The sequence below is a fragment of the Epinephelus fuscoguttatus genome, linkage group LG13 (genome assembly GCF_011397635.1).
Source record: "Epinephelus fuscoguttatus linkage group LG13, E.fuscoguttatus.final_Chr_v1".
Classification (NCBI taxonomy): domain Eukaryota; kingdom Metazoa; phylum Chordata; class Actinopteri; order Perciformes; family Serranidae; genus Epinephelus; species Epinephelus fuscoguttatus.
This window is the reverse complement of record NC_064764.1, coordinates 21393614-21410910: the sequence shown is the minus strand read 5'-3', so window position 1 is coordinate 21410910 and position 17297 is coordinate 21393614. Positions and strand designations below refer to the sequence as shown.

The window sequence follows — 17297 nt, the reverse complement described above, 5'->3', positions numbered from 1 at the left end:
CACATGTTTGTTAACACTTAAATAATTAGTAGGGGGAAAAAAAACAGGTCAAAAAGCAACAGTCATATATCTAAATTATTTTATTAAATATTTATCATATAAAAGCTTAACAGTAACACATATCCACATTAACAACATCCCATGAATATTATTAGATAAAACATGACAATATTTCATATTTTTTACATCATTTCAAAGGCAATATGAATATATCATGTATCAAATCTTAAAATAGGGCGACGACACTTTGATTTTTGATGAATAAAGCTTAAATGTAAATGTTAAAGACTGACTTGTTTTCATGTTCCAAAATAAAGAAAGAAAAATGCTTTCAGCTGGGTATGTGCCTGAACCCCTCTGCACTGTTTCCCCTCAGGATTGCCAGCAACCAACTATTCATATACTCAAATTTACATAGCAGTGTGTTCAAGGGGGTTTTCCCCACAGAAATAATACACATAACTGCACATTCTTGTCACCCAAAGCCAAACAATAAAAGCAGCTTCAATCAAAGCAATTTATTTTATTACAGAAACATTGGCGTCTTATCTCTCTCTCTGTCACACAAAGTTCAAACACTAAGATCTGAGAGCAGCACGAGCTTTGTCCAGGATGTCCTTTCTCATTCTCGGGTAATTTGGATGAGCAGCCAGAACCTGTGGACGGAAGCAAAGATGATTCACGGTATAAATACTGATCTAATCTCTCAAACCATAAACAACCACAGGTGTCTCACCTTATGACACACATCTATGGCGTCAACATGCCTCTTTGCTTTTAAGTAGTTGAAAGCAAGCTTGTACCCTGAAATAAAAACAGACATGACATGTTAGGAATTTAATTGATTTAATCCCTTTAGTCCTTATAAATAGAGCTGGACATGTGATTTTGGTTGACATACCAATAGTTGGGTTCGTCCGATTGCCATATTTCCAAGCCAGTTCATAGTTGAGTGCTGCATCACGGAATGCTTGCTCTTTTTCCATAATGTAGCCCAGATATTCATAAGCTTTATAGCATGACTGTGGAAAAAAAGTGCAATTACTATCACTAAGAAATGTACACAGAAGACAGCCTCTATATAACGGTGTAACGCAAATCACTAAAATACAGGGAAAAGGTTTTGGACTGTGTGTAACATTCGAGCAGTGACAGTGCTTCCAGGCTGACCTTGTTATGATTGTGGCATCTCTTCAAGAGGTCCCCGGCCATGTCATACTTCCCCGAATGGATGTAGATGTCTGCCAAGAGCAGCCAGCTCTTCTCAAACTCATCGGCATCAACAATGCTCCAGTTCATCTTAGCTATGCGTTTGAGCTGGTTCCTGGCTCTTGGAGTCTGTTTCAGCATCATATAAGCTGTCGCCATGGCCAACAGTGCTGGCACATGGTCCTTCTGAAGTTAACCAAAGGATCCTGGTTAGACAGGATGGATCTGACAGCACCTCCCCCACTATCCCACTTCCATTTGTTTACACTCAGCTTTACTTAAGTACATAAAGAGTCTCTTTAACAAATAGAATTCACATAACTTAACTACAACTGCACAAGCGATGCCATATACTGTCCATGCTCCATTAAAATTCGGCCTGATACAGTGTAGTGTTCAGTTTACAACCAGATGGAATGACTGACATTAAAAGGGGGAGCCTGAATAAATGCACAGCTCCTGGTGTGAGTATATTTACACAAGAGAGAGTGATGTAACTCCGCTACACCATCTGGGGTTTACTTACCTCATTGTTTGCGATCTCTGTGAAAACACTGAGGGCTTTCTCTATATTGGCCTTCTGTTTTGTGGCCAGAATGCAGTAGTTCTCCAGGATGCGGAGCTGTATGTGTCCTCCCGGTGTCTGAGGCTTTAACTCCTTCAGCAGCTTCTCGGCTGTTCTCACGGCAAGCTGCTCCGACTCCTGCTTCTCTGTGGAGTTCCTGGTGAGAGACAAAGTCAGCATTAGAGGGAAGTCTGTAGCTTGGTAAGACCATCCTGATGACGTGAGCTCAACATTCTGTTTTGCTCTGTGTATCAGTCTGGAATTGGTGCCAACCTGCCTTGTATTCGGAAATTAAAATCCAATCGGGGCCAATCAGGGATCCACCTGAGTTCACAACGTAAGCAGCCAATCACGGACTGCATTATAGTTGATGATGTAAAATGCAGGCCACAGCTTGCGGAACAGTAACCGTGGCTCCCTATGCAACAAGCGCTAACTCTAACATGAGTAAAGTAAACACAGAAATAGGTGAAGTTACTGAAGAAATAGAGTCAGTAACAACAATTAAGCATGAGTATGCACGTGCTGAGTTTCTTGGAGGAAAGGTTTTGCCATTCTTTTGACTGGATTTGGCAAAATCTTGATTTATCCGCTGGTGATGATGATGTTCCCCAGTGTTTTGTTACGTTAATTGGCCGAAGGAGTTTGTCTGTCAAGGCAAGTATTCCCATCCACTGGAAGTGTTAGGGTCAACACCGAGTCCAGACTGATTGCAAGAACGAAACAGAATGAGCTCATGTCATCAGGATGATTTTACCAGGCTATGAAGTCCAACAAAATAATATAAGCCGTATTAAGATAGGATAGGCAGTTTTTTTAAACCCTCATTGGGAAAAAATCTATAGTAACCTTAGAGCATATTGTAATTCAAGTGGACTAAGAGAACACTAGATTTCTGCACCTCCTCTTGGCTCTGTTGTGACGGGAGACCAATCACAGGCCGTTCCATAAACAGGGCATTCTTATTGGCTGTTCTACAAATGCAGATGTGCGTGCACATTCCTTTAGATGGTGAAACCTGACTCTATTACAGAAAATTCTGCACACAAAATTGCTGTTGAAGCATTGGTAACAACTGGCTACACTGCAAAGCAACCCAAAAAGACAGATTTTTAAAAAGAAAGTCTAAACGAAGGTCTGACATTAACAAAATAAAATGCCAATATTGCCACTTGTTTTAGAGATGGAGAGAAAATGATTCTTATAATTTAGCCTTCTGCTAACCAGAGTCAAGGGCTCACAGTTGTGGCTTACTCAAGTTCATAGCAGGCCCCCAGGAACGCTGCTCAGCCTTGCTTCCAATTTTTCCCAGTGGCCACTCGCAGTATAGCAACAAAAAATTCCCTGAAAATTCCTGAAGCATTTTCCCCAGTATAAATGAGACATCTGTTAAACTGCTGACAGGACATCTCGAACCGCAAACTAGATCAATATGACTCTTTCTATTAAGAACTTTTAATCCATGGTGGTTATATTTCTTGAGCTGAAAAAAGCGATTTAAAAATCTGTGACGTCAACGCAATGTAAAGTCTATGTGCCCAGCGGGAACTCACGGGCAGAGCCACTGGGAGAAACACTTGTGCCCATATTCAGCAGGCCACATACTGAGGAAGTAAGCCTGAAAGCTAGAAACTTTTTTTGGCATATGCACCAGGACTGAATAGGCGCCATCTTGGGGACTGGTACCTTCACAGTATGTCACCCCAAGGGGCTTTACAGACCCACGTTTGCAAAGGAAAAACGACAGTAATTCTCAAAGACCTGCCACCATGTATGTGCATCAGGACGACAATTATGTTCTGGAAGATGGAAATGAATGACTGGTACTCGCGCAAGTGACTGTATTAAGTGTGTGTATGTGCCACTGCTAATCTGGCAGGCTTCAGACAGAGAGAGAAGAGCTGCAGGAGGAGGGCTGTATTTTCAATTTATGGTATGCTTTTTCTAGAAAACTGCCTGTCCTAGCTTTCAGTCTTGAGTCTTAGCATGCTTCTACTGCCACTCACCCAATTTCACCATCTAAATTCTCAAACACTTCTCCTCCCATGGTGTCATTGTCAGGGTTTAGGTAGATTTCAATCATGTTATAGACGGCATTTTGACCCCAATCGTTGTCTTTCCGTGCTTTGTTGAAGTGCCGCAGAGCATCATTAGCTTCTCCTGTGTACCTGAGCAGGAAGAAGAACACGTTTAGTCACTAATCTTAAAACAGATGTCGCCATATTCCAAGGAAACACTCCCCCAAACTTACCAAAGATAAAGTCCTTTGCAGTAGTTGAACCCAGGGTCAAACTTAGTCCTGGAAGAATGTTTTTCTGCCATATCAAGAAATCTGGGAACTTCTTCCAATTTCCCGGCCCTCCTCAACAAGTCAATGAGACGTGACAGTGTTGGGTAGTTGTCTGAGAGCAACAGATGTAAGTTGTTATGCTTTCCATTTATAGAAGGTCAAATCATCAATTCACATTTACATCCACTGCAGTTTTTTTGAAATGTGACTCTGTTGCACCTGGTTTACGCTCCAGGAGTTGTTGAAAGTGGAAAACTGCCTGTTCGTAGTCCTGCTTCCTAAACATAATGTCAGCCATCATCTAAGGACAAAAATATGCAAGAAAAAACTTATATGAACTACCTCCAAAAAAAGCTTATGGTTAAAAGTGTGGTGAAAGACAGAAGAAACAAACCAGAGTTGCATCTTCATTAAACTGGTCATTCTTCAAAATGATGCTGCACTGCTCCTGGCACGCATCAGCCTCGTCTAAAGTAAGGTATAACCGTGCCAACTCCAGCATCATCTAGGAAAAAGGAGTGCATGCCTTGGGATTCATGTGACAACATTCCTGGTAGAATAATGTCCTCCAGATAAATCAGACCTTTGCCTTAAAACAAACCATAAACAACTAAGATCACCAAATTTCACAAACACGAGCGCCTGACTCTAAAAGATGCCAGTGCTTGTTGACCACAGCTGCAGTGAGTACACAGAAGGTTTTTGATTCAGCTGCACTGACCTTGCGATCAGTCTCACAATACACAAGAGCTTCTTTGTAGAATTTGACTGCTCTCTCATAGCCCCTCTGACTTGTGTAGTGTTTAGCGATCTCAGCGCATATCTCGGCAGCAAGCTGCTTCTGCACGGCGACGGCATCAGGCTGCTCCAACTGCACCCGCTTCAGCACCTTGGCCTGCACGTCCCGAGCCTATACATGGCAAAAACACAACCTCACTTTGAAAACAATCACACTGTCTTGATCATGTTACTCTATGACTGTCTTTTTAGGCAGACCAGGAGGATATTTCATACAAACTGTGTAAAGATAGCTGCAAACACTTACTCTTTGTAGGGAAAGTAAAGCTTCCTCATTCTTGTCAACCTTATTCTGGATCTTTGCCAACAGGACCAGATAACGGCAATCATCTGAGAGTGCAGGCAGTTCATTCACTGAGGAAGTCAGAAAGAAAGAGGAGTCAAAGACGCAGCAAAACAACAAACAAAAAAAACAATCAGCTGAACATAGAGATCATTTGACTTGCTTTACAAATTCAGGGTTCCTACAGCTTAAAGCAAGTTAGATTTAAGAAGTTTTTCAGACTTTTTCAATGCCAATTGGATTGAAATTTAAGAACGGCTTTACAGTTTTGGCCAAATGTTTATTGTAGCATAAAACATTACTTTTTTGTCATGTGTTGGAGACGAAGGTGGAACAGAACTGGGAAATACCTGGCATTTGTTGGCAAGTTTTTTTGGCGGCTTCATGTTTCTCACTCTGCATGTGGGATTCCACTGCCTTGATTGAAGAACCTTTTGCATTAAATGCACAGACTCCGAGTCTTGTGTGCATTGCCTTGTACTGGTTTCTTTGGTTTCTTGGTTAAAGGAACTCTTACCTTTCCTGCATTTCACACAGCACTTAGAAAAAATTTCCACAACTCCCGCCTCCCTCCAAAGTCCCATCCCTCTCCTACTGCAACTCCACCACCCTCCAACGGCCTACTCCCCCCTCCTCTATTACGTCCTCGTTACGTCTATCATAGACGTAGGCGTTGGCATGGTAACGTTAGATACACAGAAGAGGAGAGTGAGTGTAACGTTACAACCAAGACAATCAAACGCAACCCCGGAGTTTTAAAACTCAACCGGAGTCAGTGATGACTGATGAGTTTTAGAATAAGGTTACAGTACTAACATTAGATAGTTGAGTTAACATTACTAGGAAGATAATGTTAATGTTTCAGAGGCTATGCTACAGTAGGCCAACGTTAGCCATTAGCAACTGGATGGTGTGTTGTCATGTATAACGTTATGAACTCAACTGAACTTCTTTATTTGTCATTTAATGCTACACGAGCGGTTACGTCAGTCAGAGGCCTCCACTTGGGGAAGACAGACAGGACAGGAGAAAACTCTGACCAATCATTGCATTTAGCCCGAATGCAATGATTGGTCAGAGTTTTCTTTGAACCATATGAGAATGGTATAATTACGAGTTTTTATTTCTGGTGGAATTCACTTATATTTTAGTGTGCCATCAGCTTATTAATAGCATTTTAACCTAAACAAAGAAAAGTGTACAATTTCCAGAAAGGTAAGTGTTACTTTAAGTAGCCAATTGTGGTTAAATTTGCACTTCTACATGTTGTCCAGGGTACAGTGACGGCTAGCTAGCAGACAGTGGATCCACTGCTCTGGGCATTTTTAATGAATATTAACCAATTAGACTGAGATCTTACAATGCAACGTCAGATAAAAAAACAATTAATATTACTTTCAATGTCTTTACGACTTTCGAAAGATATATTTAATACATTTTAATACACAATTAAGGTCTTAATTTTAAAATAATGAATTCAATGCCTTTAAGACTTTAAGGGTCCATGGGAACTCTGAAAAAAGAGACCACTTTGGCATTGCCGTAAACAATCTTTGCTGATATTTTCTTTGTATCTTTGTGCCACGTTTTTTCTACTGACGCATTATTTTCAAGTGCACAATTTATCATCATGACTAGATTCCCTTGTGGTACTTTTGACGCCAGGAGTTTACTGTGTGTGCAATATAGTGATGTCTTAAGTACCTGGCTCATGGGCCACAGCTTCTTGCAGGACTCTCTCACAGCGCTGATATTGCTTCATCTTCATCAGCAGTTCAGCGAGGTCATAGCGCAGGAAGTTCTGTTGCTCCGTCTTCAGGGCCGCTTCATAGTAATTTATTGCCTGTGTAACAGCAACCTTGAGTCAACACTGTTTTTTTCCGCTGTGAGTGGATCGTGTTTGTCTTTACATGAGTGTGCAACACAAACCTTGACGTAGTGATGAGTCTTGACCAGCGCTTTCCCAATCTTGCTTGCTAAAGCACCATCTTTGGGGTTTTTCTTCAGAGCATGTTCATAGACCTCAATGGCTTTCTCAGGCTGAGGATAAACACATGACACGGTGAAGTGGTGTCGCAAGTTGTTGTTGGTTTGAAGTTTTTATAAATATTATTCAGGAAGTCTAATACATTTCATTGATTACAAATAGTTCAGAACGTGCAGTAAACATCTTAAGGCTAGGACATTTTCTGATAATCGGGGCTGTAAAATCTATTTTTAGCCTTGAATGGCAACATCTTACCTATCACCACAACCACAGTATGTGTCAACATGCCTGACCTCCCTTATAATCATGTAGGAGACCGTACTTCCTGCTATTTGACTTCCTGATTCATTCAAACAAACACTACTCACCTACATGCAGGCACAATGTGTCCCTTTTCGTTGTTAAGCACTATTTCAACAACTTTCTGAGGAGAATTTTGTTGTTATTTACAATTATAGGGATTAGTTCACTAATGAGAAAACTGTTTTCTTCAATTATTTCTCCGGTATTACCTAGTTGATGTATATGCGTCTTTCCCTTTAACCTCTTTCCTCCTTTGTATACTGTAAATAAAATACTGTGTCACAATGATCCCCTGTAAACTACCATGCTGTGGGTGTATTTCAATTACTTGATTCTTATCTAGTCCTAAACATAGCTGTAAACATAACTTCTTCACCTTTCTTATTCTCAACACATTATTTTCCAGAACATTTAACTTCTTCTCTGATATTTGAGATGTCATCTTGAAAACTAGTGTACAATCTTCCAGGTTTTCCAGGACACGTGGACAACTGACAAAAGGCCCAACTATTCAGATAAATGCATTTTAACTCTGTGTAGCAAATCACAGAAGTTTGATAGCTCACTCCGGTGGGGGTAGTACGCAGCGGGGGGCCATGAGCTGGATTCGAGCCCGGGCTGCTGTGGCAACAGCCTTGTACATGGGGCACCTGCTCTACCACTAAGCCACCAGGCACCTCTTTGAGGAATATGTGCAGTAACATTCTGGAGCATTCCTTGTGCATTTTCTTTATTTTACAGAAAAGCCTCACCCAAAACTTTGGCGTTTCATCATGCTGCTCTCAAAAGGCAAGGATTAGAAACGGGACGTTGTGTGCTCCTATATTCTCATCATCTAAGGTAAGACCTTGGTGATGAGCCTCATTACAGCTCCAATACAGTACAGCAGAACGATAAAGATCAGAAAACAGGAAGGCTCCCTTACATGTACGGTAAAAACAGGAATGTAGAAGCATAATGAAACTCGGAACAGTAGTGATAACATTGCATGAGGGCTGCATGTGCATAACTCTATTTATAATCTCTCTATCAAGGACAGCTTTTCAGGTTCATATGGTTTAAGAGAAGTGAGATTTAAGACTTTTTAAGACCTTTTCAATGCCTCTCGGTTTTATATATTTAAGCCAATTTTACATTAACCAAAACTGAACACAACACATTAACTGACATCAATTAGGGTTAGGGAAAATTTTGCACTTTTGTTTTAACATGAAACATGATTTTTTTTTTTTTTTTTTGGGAATACCTGACATTTGTTGGTAAAACTTGGCAATTTTGTGTTTCTCACTCTGCATGTTGGATTCAACTGCCTTGTTTCCTATCGTGACTTTGAAAAACTTTTTGGTCATAACACACCGAGGCTCAAATGCACCGCCTTGCTGTGCCATGGTTTCAGCCATGCCGCAAAATCTTGATCAAATAGCCAATTTTTGTTGAATTTGCACTTTGACATGACAGATAGGGTAGAGTGACAGCTAGCAGACAGTGGATCCTCTGCTTGGAACTGTAAACAAATATAAGTGATGTTGGTTCCACTGCCCGATCTGTGTGATGTTAATGTGAGAGGCATACTGTAAATTATCTAAGAAAAACAGATGTTACCAGTTATTTTGAGATTTTAAAATGCAACATCTTAAAAATAAAATTCAAAAATCATACTTTGCATTTCTAAGCATATTTAAGGCTTTTGAAAGATTGATTGATTTAAGACATTTTATCACACCAATCAAGCCTTATTATAGATTAATAAATTCAATGTCCTTTAAGACTTTTTAAGGACCTGTGGGAACCCTGTTCGTTACACTTCTGACTTTTTGGAAAAGGTATAAAAAGGCTTAGCTGAGATAAAACTGGGATTAGACAACTCATTACAAAAAAATATGCTTATTCAAATCATGTAGCACCTTCAAAGCCATTCTAAGTCAGTAAGTCAGTATCCATACAAATCAGTTGTTATATGTGACACAAAATATCTCACATGAATGAATCACATCACATCACATCTCCCACTTACCTCTTGAATGTTCATGTAGGCATCACCTAGTAAGAGATATGTGTGAGGGCTGGGCAGCTTCTCCACCATTTCTCTGGAGAAAAGACAGAGACATCACATCACATATGGTGTGCTTCATTATGCAGGCATACTGTATGTCTCTGCTGGTCTGAGGTTCAGTCATGCTTTACTAGGTCTCAGCTGTTAATACATGTAGCATCAGAGACCAGCAGAGGACTGGAGGCAACTGTGCACATTTCACCTTTACTGGATGAATGGCTTGGGTTAAAATTTTTATTGAATTTACTTTATGCTTGTGGTCATCTAAATCCTACTACAGACGCAGCTGGATGAAATGTTGGCGCACTACGGCTGGATATCCTAGAGTCACGTATTTAATTAAGTTTCAGCCATTACCGTTCAGACAAACATTTACAATGCATTAGGTTTCAGAGAGTATAGTAGCTCATATGTTCAGCTACTATCTCACATCAAGATTTCAGTTCATGCTTTTTTTTTTCATCATTTGGATCCAAATTTACGGCTCACCTGTAACAGCTCGCATACAGACGTTTCTCTTTTCTGTGGTTCAGATATATTTCTGCCATTTTCTCTTTGGCTTGGATGTAGTAGGGCTGCTCAGGGGTAATGTTTCTGAGCATACTTAGTGCCAGCTCCGTGTCACCACGCAGCAGGGCCAGGTCCGCATTGGCAATAGTGACACGTAGTTCCTCCGGGGTTCCTGAGAACTCATTGATGGCATCCTGCATCACCTTTGTTGCTTCATGCTGAAATATTAAATCCATTTATAAGTCAATGAATCCGAAATTAAATTGTCTACAGTGAGCTTTAATAAAGACTACTTTAAATGAAACAGGACAGTATCATATACAAGCCTTCTTACATCAAAACTCATAATGTTACCTGCTCTCCGTTGAGCCACAGGGCCTCAGCTAACTCCAAAAACACAGAGAGACAGTCGGCAGGACTCAGCTCAATCTTCTTGCTTTTGGACTTGGACGAGGATCCAGCTCTGCGAACACCTGGAAGACTCATGGCCATCTGCAGTGTCTTAATTGCCTCTGTCAGCTCACCCATCTTCTTCTTAGCCTGAGCCTGGATCAGGTGGTACAACGGATGCTCTCGAATCTGGAATGGACAAGAAGTCATGACCTATTTTATTAACTAATATCAGGATGTGTGAAAATTCTGTCGTTGAGTTCCTGATTGTAGCAACATTGACCACAGAAGTCTTTTTGATCATCCTTATCCACTTAAACTGTCACAGATGACACTGACATTGATTCTGAATTAATTTGACTTACTCTCAAACTACTGCAGCTTTTAAAAGGCCAAACCTGACTAAGTAAACAATTCTTAACTGCTGGCATTCAATACACACTGCTAAAAAAATATCCTGAAAATTCCCTTCTGTTGACGCCAAGGGTTTTTTTGTTTACCAGATGTGAGTCTGACATCGTTTTCTATATTACTATACTTCAGTAACTAACTATAAATCAAGCAATCTCTGTCTGTTTGTGTGTCCTTCACATATCGTGGGAGTTGTTAATCTGATCTACTTCACACTTGGCGGGTGTATTGCTGGCAAATTTGGTGCAATTAGGACACGCCATACATATAATATTAATAAACTTTCAATAAACAAGTGAACACTGCTGTGCAGAGATGGGGCTTCAGGGCTCTGTAGACTGAGTTCACTTTACTGCTGAATGCTGGATATACTAACATTAAAATCAAACTCTTTTCACTTCCCTGGAGTCAACAAGCATGAGCATACAGACGGAGTGCCACAATGCAACTGCAACTCAAACTGCATAAGTTTGACATACTAAATTAAACCACACACAAAACACTTCTGCTAAGTAAATCTGTGTTCTACTCTATAACGCAGTGGTTATGTCAAAGCAAGTGATTAATATGCTTAATTGGAAATTATGATCTCTGCTAGGTGTATTTCAGCTGTATTTCTGACCATGAGTAACTTGGGTGTGTTTTCCAGGGGCTGTTTAGTGATTTGGGGGCCTCAGGCAAATGCTGTCTTGCTTTACTTTTTCACCCTTTTTCCAACTGGGAATGCTGGTATTGGAAGTGGCAAACTTTTGTTTGTACAATCAGTTTTCAAGAAGGCTGAATGCATCAATACCCGAGCCAAAGAAATCAGCCCATTCTGAACAGGCATGTTTTAAACAGGCACTGGATCAGTGCCCTTGTTACAGAACATGGTGGCCAAGCTGCAGTGTATTTCACATTTTCTGTGAGTCAAATAAGAGCCTGAACACATTCTGTCTTGTAAAGATTTAGCAGCTAATAACACTGCCCATGATGATGGGGATCTTACCTCAAAGTTATGGCTGAGGCAGAGTTCAAGAGACTGGGAACACAACGTGAAGTTACCCTGCAGCAGATGGATCTGTGCCATCAGCAGATGAGCATCTGCATGAGAAGGACACTGGTCCAGGCAGTGTTGTAGACTGCTCTGAGCAGCATCAATGTCACCTGAATGAACACAGAGGCGATATAGTTTAAAACAGCATTTGCAGAAAAGAACCCAAAACATATTTTGAATACAGTGCTCACCAGACTGGTATCTGACTTTGGCTAGCAGGAAGACCCCTTGGGGGAGACCTGGTACAATCTTGACCACAGTATCCAACAATGTGGCACAGTGCTGGAGCTGAGGAGCTGGAGGCTGGCCTTGGGCTGGAGGCTAAAACATGAACCGTTAAAGTTTTATTAACTGCAGAGATCCACAGACTTTTTTACGATGAGTCTCACTACAACAGAAAACATATCCCTAACATACATTCCCAAAATCGTTTAAGTTAAAAACATGATCATAAGTGGCAAAATAAATTCATAACTGACTGAGGCTCTCCTGCATTGCTGAAATTTAAGGCGTTTACATAGACATTTTAAGGATCAACAGACACCCTGTCACTAATGAGTCTCCCAGTCGTACCGTAGCAGGACACAGTGCAAGGTATTCTTTGACAATGTCCAACAGGAAGTCGGGGTTGAGCTTCTCAAAGTACTCCACTCCCAGAGGCAGACCCTGCAGGGTGGAGAAGTGTGTATCCACTGCATCATTCAACAGGTTGGTCACCTCTTCCTGGGGCCGACGCTTTTTCACTGCCAGAACGGCACGTAGATATAGTAACTCCTGGGGGTAAAAAAAAAGCATAATAAATTAGTCTGAAACATGATAAGCGTAATTCTCTGGGATACTCTTTCTAGGGGGAAAGACATGTCATATAGTTAGCATTTATAAAGAGACGTTACCCCTGACTTTCCAATAGATTGTTGGATCTCTGTGAGAAATTCCAACTGTTGCTCTGCGTCTTCAAGGTGGCCCTCCATCAGCTGGCAACGAATTATACCTGTGTAATGAAAATGAAAACATAGATATATCTTCACAACTGAAAAATGCAAGTATGGTCCTTGAACATCATGTAGACAGTAGATTAATATTTGTAACACGTCACCAGTCAAAGCAGAAACACTTGTCTCGTCCAAACTCATGGCTGTCTTGTACCACTTCATAGCCTCCTTGGTTCTGCCCTGAAGCACCATCTGGTAGCCTAACTCTGTGGCTAAATCCGAATCCCCTGATGCCACAGAAAAGGCTCGTTCCACCATCCTAAACGTCTGTTCGATCAATTTCTCATTTCGCCCACACTGTAACAAAAAGAAAACTCTAAATGCTGAAATTCCATGCAAGTCAAACAACTCTACAAAAGTAAAGATAACCAAAACTGTTGCATTAAGAAAAAAAGAACACTGAAAATTGTCTTACAACACGGGTGAAGGCTAGAGACATCCTATAGAAAAGCTCTGGGTTGCGTGGTTCCAGAATCTCCAAGCTGCTGGTGAGGTTTGAAAGCTGCTTTACCGACTGCCAAGGAAGGTAAAAAAAAAAAAACAGCTTCTGTAAACTGATCAGCTCCATCATGAATGCAAATATGTTATTTTAATGCCTACTGATTTGCATTCAAAGTATGAACATGTGAAAATGTGAGCTTTACCTCAGGAATATCTCCATCTCTACATAAAGAATGTAGAGCTAGCATCCGCAGTGCCTCCAGGTTATTTTTATCCTTCTGTAAAAGCCTGAAATATGACACAAGGTGCTGTGAATGAGTCTATCTCCTACACTTAACACACTTGGATTTCCCTGATTAATAGTAATGGAATATATGATACTGCTGCAGTACTGTGTTGAGCACCTTGACAAATAACATTAAAACTAAAAGGAACTGTGAAGGATGTATACTGTATGCTGCCTGCACCCCTCCCACTTCACAACATCCCAGTCAGGGCACCACAGCGACCCTAAGCTTGGTGCAACTTGGGTAATCACCTTTCTTCCTGTTCAACAAACCTGCAGCAGTGAAATCCTTGGAATTGTGTTAGACTTCTGCACTTTGGCTCAAAGGCCTTTTTATGCTGTCTGACACTGGCCAAGGTCCAAAGGGGCAAGCACAAACAATGGCTTAATCAGTATGCACTGGTTTGAGGCATCATGCTAGTGTTTCATTTGCACTTGAATGCTGAGCTGTTTGTAAAGGCAGACTGTGTTTCTTCTTACACCCCTGGTGGAGATTACAAATGTTTTTTTGAGCTTTGTGATCTCAGCAGAGATACTGTAACCCTCGTGTTAGCTTGCATTGAGAAAGACATAGCCTGTGTATGATTTGGGAGAAACCTCCTAACCACCTTATCAGTTACCTGTGTGCTGCATCTATGGTTTGCTCCCAGTCTTGAAGGCTGAGCAGCAGGTTCATCTTCTTGATAAGAGCAGGCAAGAACCCAGGGAAACTAACGATGACCTGGTTAACCATCTCCAGTGCTCCGGAATAGTTCTGACGATATTCATAGTATTGTGCCTAGAACAGAAAAAATGTTACTTAGGGTGTTTAATACATCCATGCTAGTACAAAATATGACTGTTACTTTAAAAACCAGTACCAAGTCTTAAGGTAATAAACCTAACAAGAACATCAACTGAAGCGGTATTTCAAAAGTTACGGAGGCATAATCCAAACCGTTGTGTCCAAAAGAGTTGAAAAGAACATATTTCATATGCTGAATGGAATAGCTGAACTACACTGTAAAAATACACCAATCACAGTGTTGGCAAGGGACACATCAAATAAAAGAAAAAAAAATTAGAAACGCAGCAAGTACTAAAAGAGGCATAGGAAAAATGAGAAATGACAGCATCGTAACATATTCAGCTGTGACTGAGGAAGACTATTCAATATGGGTTTCTAATCCCCATCTCACCTTTCCCATCAGGGCAAAAACATCTGCTCTCTCCTTCAGTCCCTCATCGAAGTACTTTCCAGCCTTTCTGGCGTAGGCATCTTTACCAGATGTCACATCTATCCAGGCTTTTAGGATTATCCCCTGGACAACAAATATCAGCCCAAATGTGGAGTGAAAATAGTTGAGAAGCCAGAATGCCCCTGTTATAATTAATACACTTCAAGACTGATGCAAGTAATACTGATGCATCTCTCAAACTTATGACAAAAATGTCATTCTCACCTCTCTAGAGCTGTTGGAGAGTTTGATCATTCTCTCAATGTACTCCCTTGCTTTATCATTACGCCCCAATAGCCAGAGAAACATCCCAGCATAGTACAGACTCTTGGGAGATGCACTTTTACGATCTTCTTTGACCTTGGCATCTAGTTCTTGTATGACTTCTCGGTCTGTAAATACAAAGACAATTATTACTGTATTACCAACAGATGTGTTCAATCCTGTAAAAGACTCTGTGCAAATATATGAGAAATGAATAAATAGGATTATCTATGCTGATTTACCTGGGTTTGCCTTTTTTCTCTCAGCATAGACAAGTGCCATTAATGTGCAGAGAGACACATCTCGGCTATTTCTTATTGTGTCCAACTCTGCTGTGGCTTCTTGAATTTGATCTGAAGTAAAAAATGACATGACTGTATGTATGACAGATGGCAAAGAGACAGTAGTCTAACCAGAAATGGCATATATCATTATTTCTATTTTATTCACTCAAGCTTACTTTGCATAAGTGTGCCATATGCATGGAAAAAACTGTAGATAGGATCATTGCCGAATTTCCTCTGTGCAGCTTCTGCAGCGTTTGCAGCGTGATTGAAATACTTGTCATAGCAGTAGTACCTTATCAGAGCCTGTGGGAAAACAGAAAGAAGACACACCATTTGTAGTTTAGATGTAGTGATAGCTAACAGCAACAAAATAGGGTTGTTAAATACGCTGCTGCAATCAATGTTGTGTAAGTACAGAACAAAGTAACGTCAAAGTTAAAACAGGAACCCTGCGTTTAGCTTCAGTAGGTTAGCTAACTTAGTTAACGTCATCGATGTTAACGTTAGCTGCTATCATTTCTTCGGCACTGCCATAGCTATTATGATTTTAATCATTTCGAAAGGTCTGACGAAAGTTCCTCCCTTATTTGTAGCTAACTAGGTTACTTCGCTGTATCATTTTGCCACAACCCAGACTGCTTTAGCGTTTTATCTGGAGCCTTCAGTTGCTAAATCACTAGAACACGTTAGCATACCAGCGTTGTCTCTTCATCCTCCATCTTGGCTGAGACGCTTTGTGGTAAAACGGTAAGTTAAATGACGTTATAATAAATGAACATTAACCTCCTTTGCATTGTACTTTAGCATAACAACGATATTATAGCAGTTTTCGTTGTATTTTCGCCATCTTGCATCGAGTCCCTAAGCGTTGCCCGGTAACTTAGTAACCACTACGTCTTTCAGTGTACTTAAACCCTGAGATTTTCCTGTCAGGCACCGCTTCCTCGCTGTCTGATTGTACACCCTGCCTCGTTTAGTATATTGAAATATAATTGATGTCTTTCTTAATGATTATTCGTTAGTTTGTTTCTGTATCCTTTAATATTTACTTGATAATGTTTGGGCAATGTTTGTGAAAAGTGTCAGTCTCTTAGCCTGGTGGCGAGCCTGAAAGACGAAATTCAGGGAACACAAAACACAAACACCGCCATATCTATATTATAGACGCGCTAGTGTCGCCTTTGTATCTCTAGGTGGCGTACTCATCCCTTTATAAAATGTGATAGGTCTACTATTACAGCTACTACTACCACCAGCTGCTACAGTACTACCACTACTACTACTACTACTACTACTACCACCACCATTACTACTAATAATGCACCAATGATAATGATAATTCGGATGGTGGTAGGAAGAGTAGGAGTGTTTGAATTAATTGTTGGATTTTACCATGAGCCATGTAACACAAAATAGAAAGTCAAACAACTTGAAGCAACATGCAGAAAAAATATTGCATGTCAAAGCAGGTTAAATCTACTTTGAATATATGGAAATTGTTTCAGGGAGCTCAGTGGCTTGGGTTACACTCACTGAGTTTGGATTATGTGATCACAGGGCTTGTTTGCCAGAGCTACAGTGTTTAACCTCCTCAGAAATACATTGAAAGTTGATGTCAACCACTTATCCTATTATTGTTTTTGTGTAGGCTAATAGAAACTATATATCCCGACAAGATATCTGGTGCAAATTGACACCTATCAACGCATCTTTATAGTTTACCATGTGCAGTGGAAAAATATTTCCATCCAGCCAGTGGTGGTAATTGGTGGCCCAATGTTATGCAACACCATGCATTGACCGTGACGTATGAACTCCTGATGTCTACAGTGTTGAGTCCATGACAGGAGCTGCCAGTGTCCAGCATGGGTGCAACTGTTCCAAGAGAGACCTTTCCATGCCTTGTCAGATACTATTTAGCACTAACTCTGGCACATAATCATTACTCTCTGCAGCACACATCAATGGAAGAGTA

The 17297-nt window shown here is 40.6% G+C and overlaps 1 protein-coding gene across 1 annotated transcript; it reads right to left on the bottom strand.

Moving 5' to 3' along the window:
• Positions 1–116: 116 nt before the first annotated feature.
• ttc21b (tetratricopeptide repeat domain 21B) lies at positions 117–16200 on the bottom strand. Its single transcript, XM_049594052.1, has 29 exons — positions 16018–16200; positions 15496–15625; positions 15278–15388; positions 14997–15163; positions 14733–14855; positions 14175–14332; positions 13472–13556; positions 13243–13341; positions 12932–13124; positions 12729–12826; positions 12409–12609; positions 12027–12156; positions 11788–11945; positions 10353–10577; positions 9978–10216; positions 9450–9522; positions 7075–7185; positions 6850–6988; positions 5110–5216; positions 4786–4974; positions 4459–4569; positions 4284–4365; positions 4026–4176; positions 3781–3942; positions 1736–1931; positions 1171–1395; positions 902–1022; positions 737–804; positions 117–656 (listed from the first exon to the last, which is right to left on the bottom strand). The coding sequence occupies exons 1-29, from the start codon at positions 16039–16041 to the stop codon at positions 579–581; spliced, it is 3954 nt and encodes a 1317-aa protein (XP_049450009.1). The 5' UTR covers positions 16042–16200; the 3' UTR covers positions 117–578.
• Between the last annotated feature and the right edge of the window lie 1097 nt (positions 16201–17297).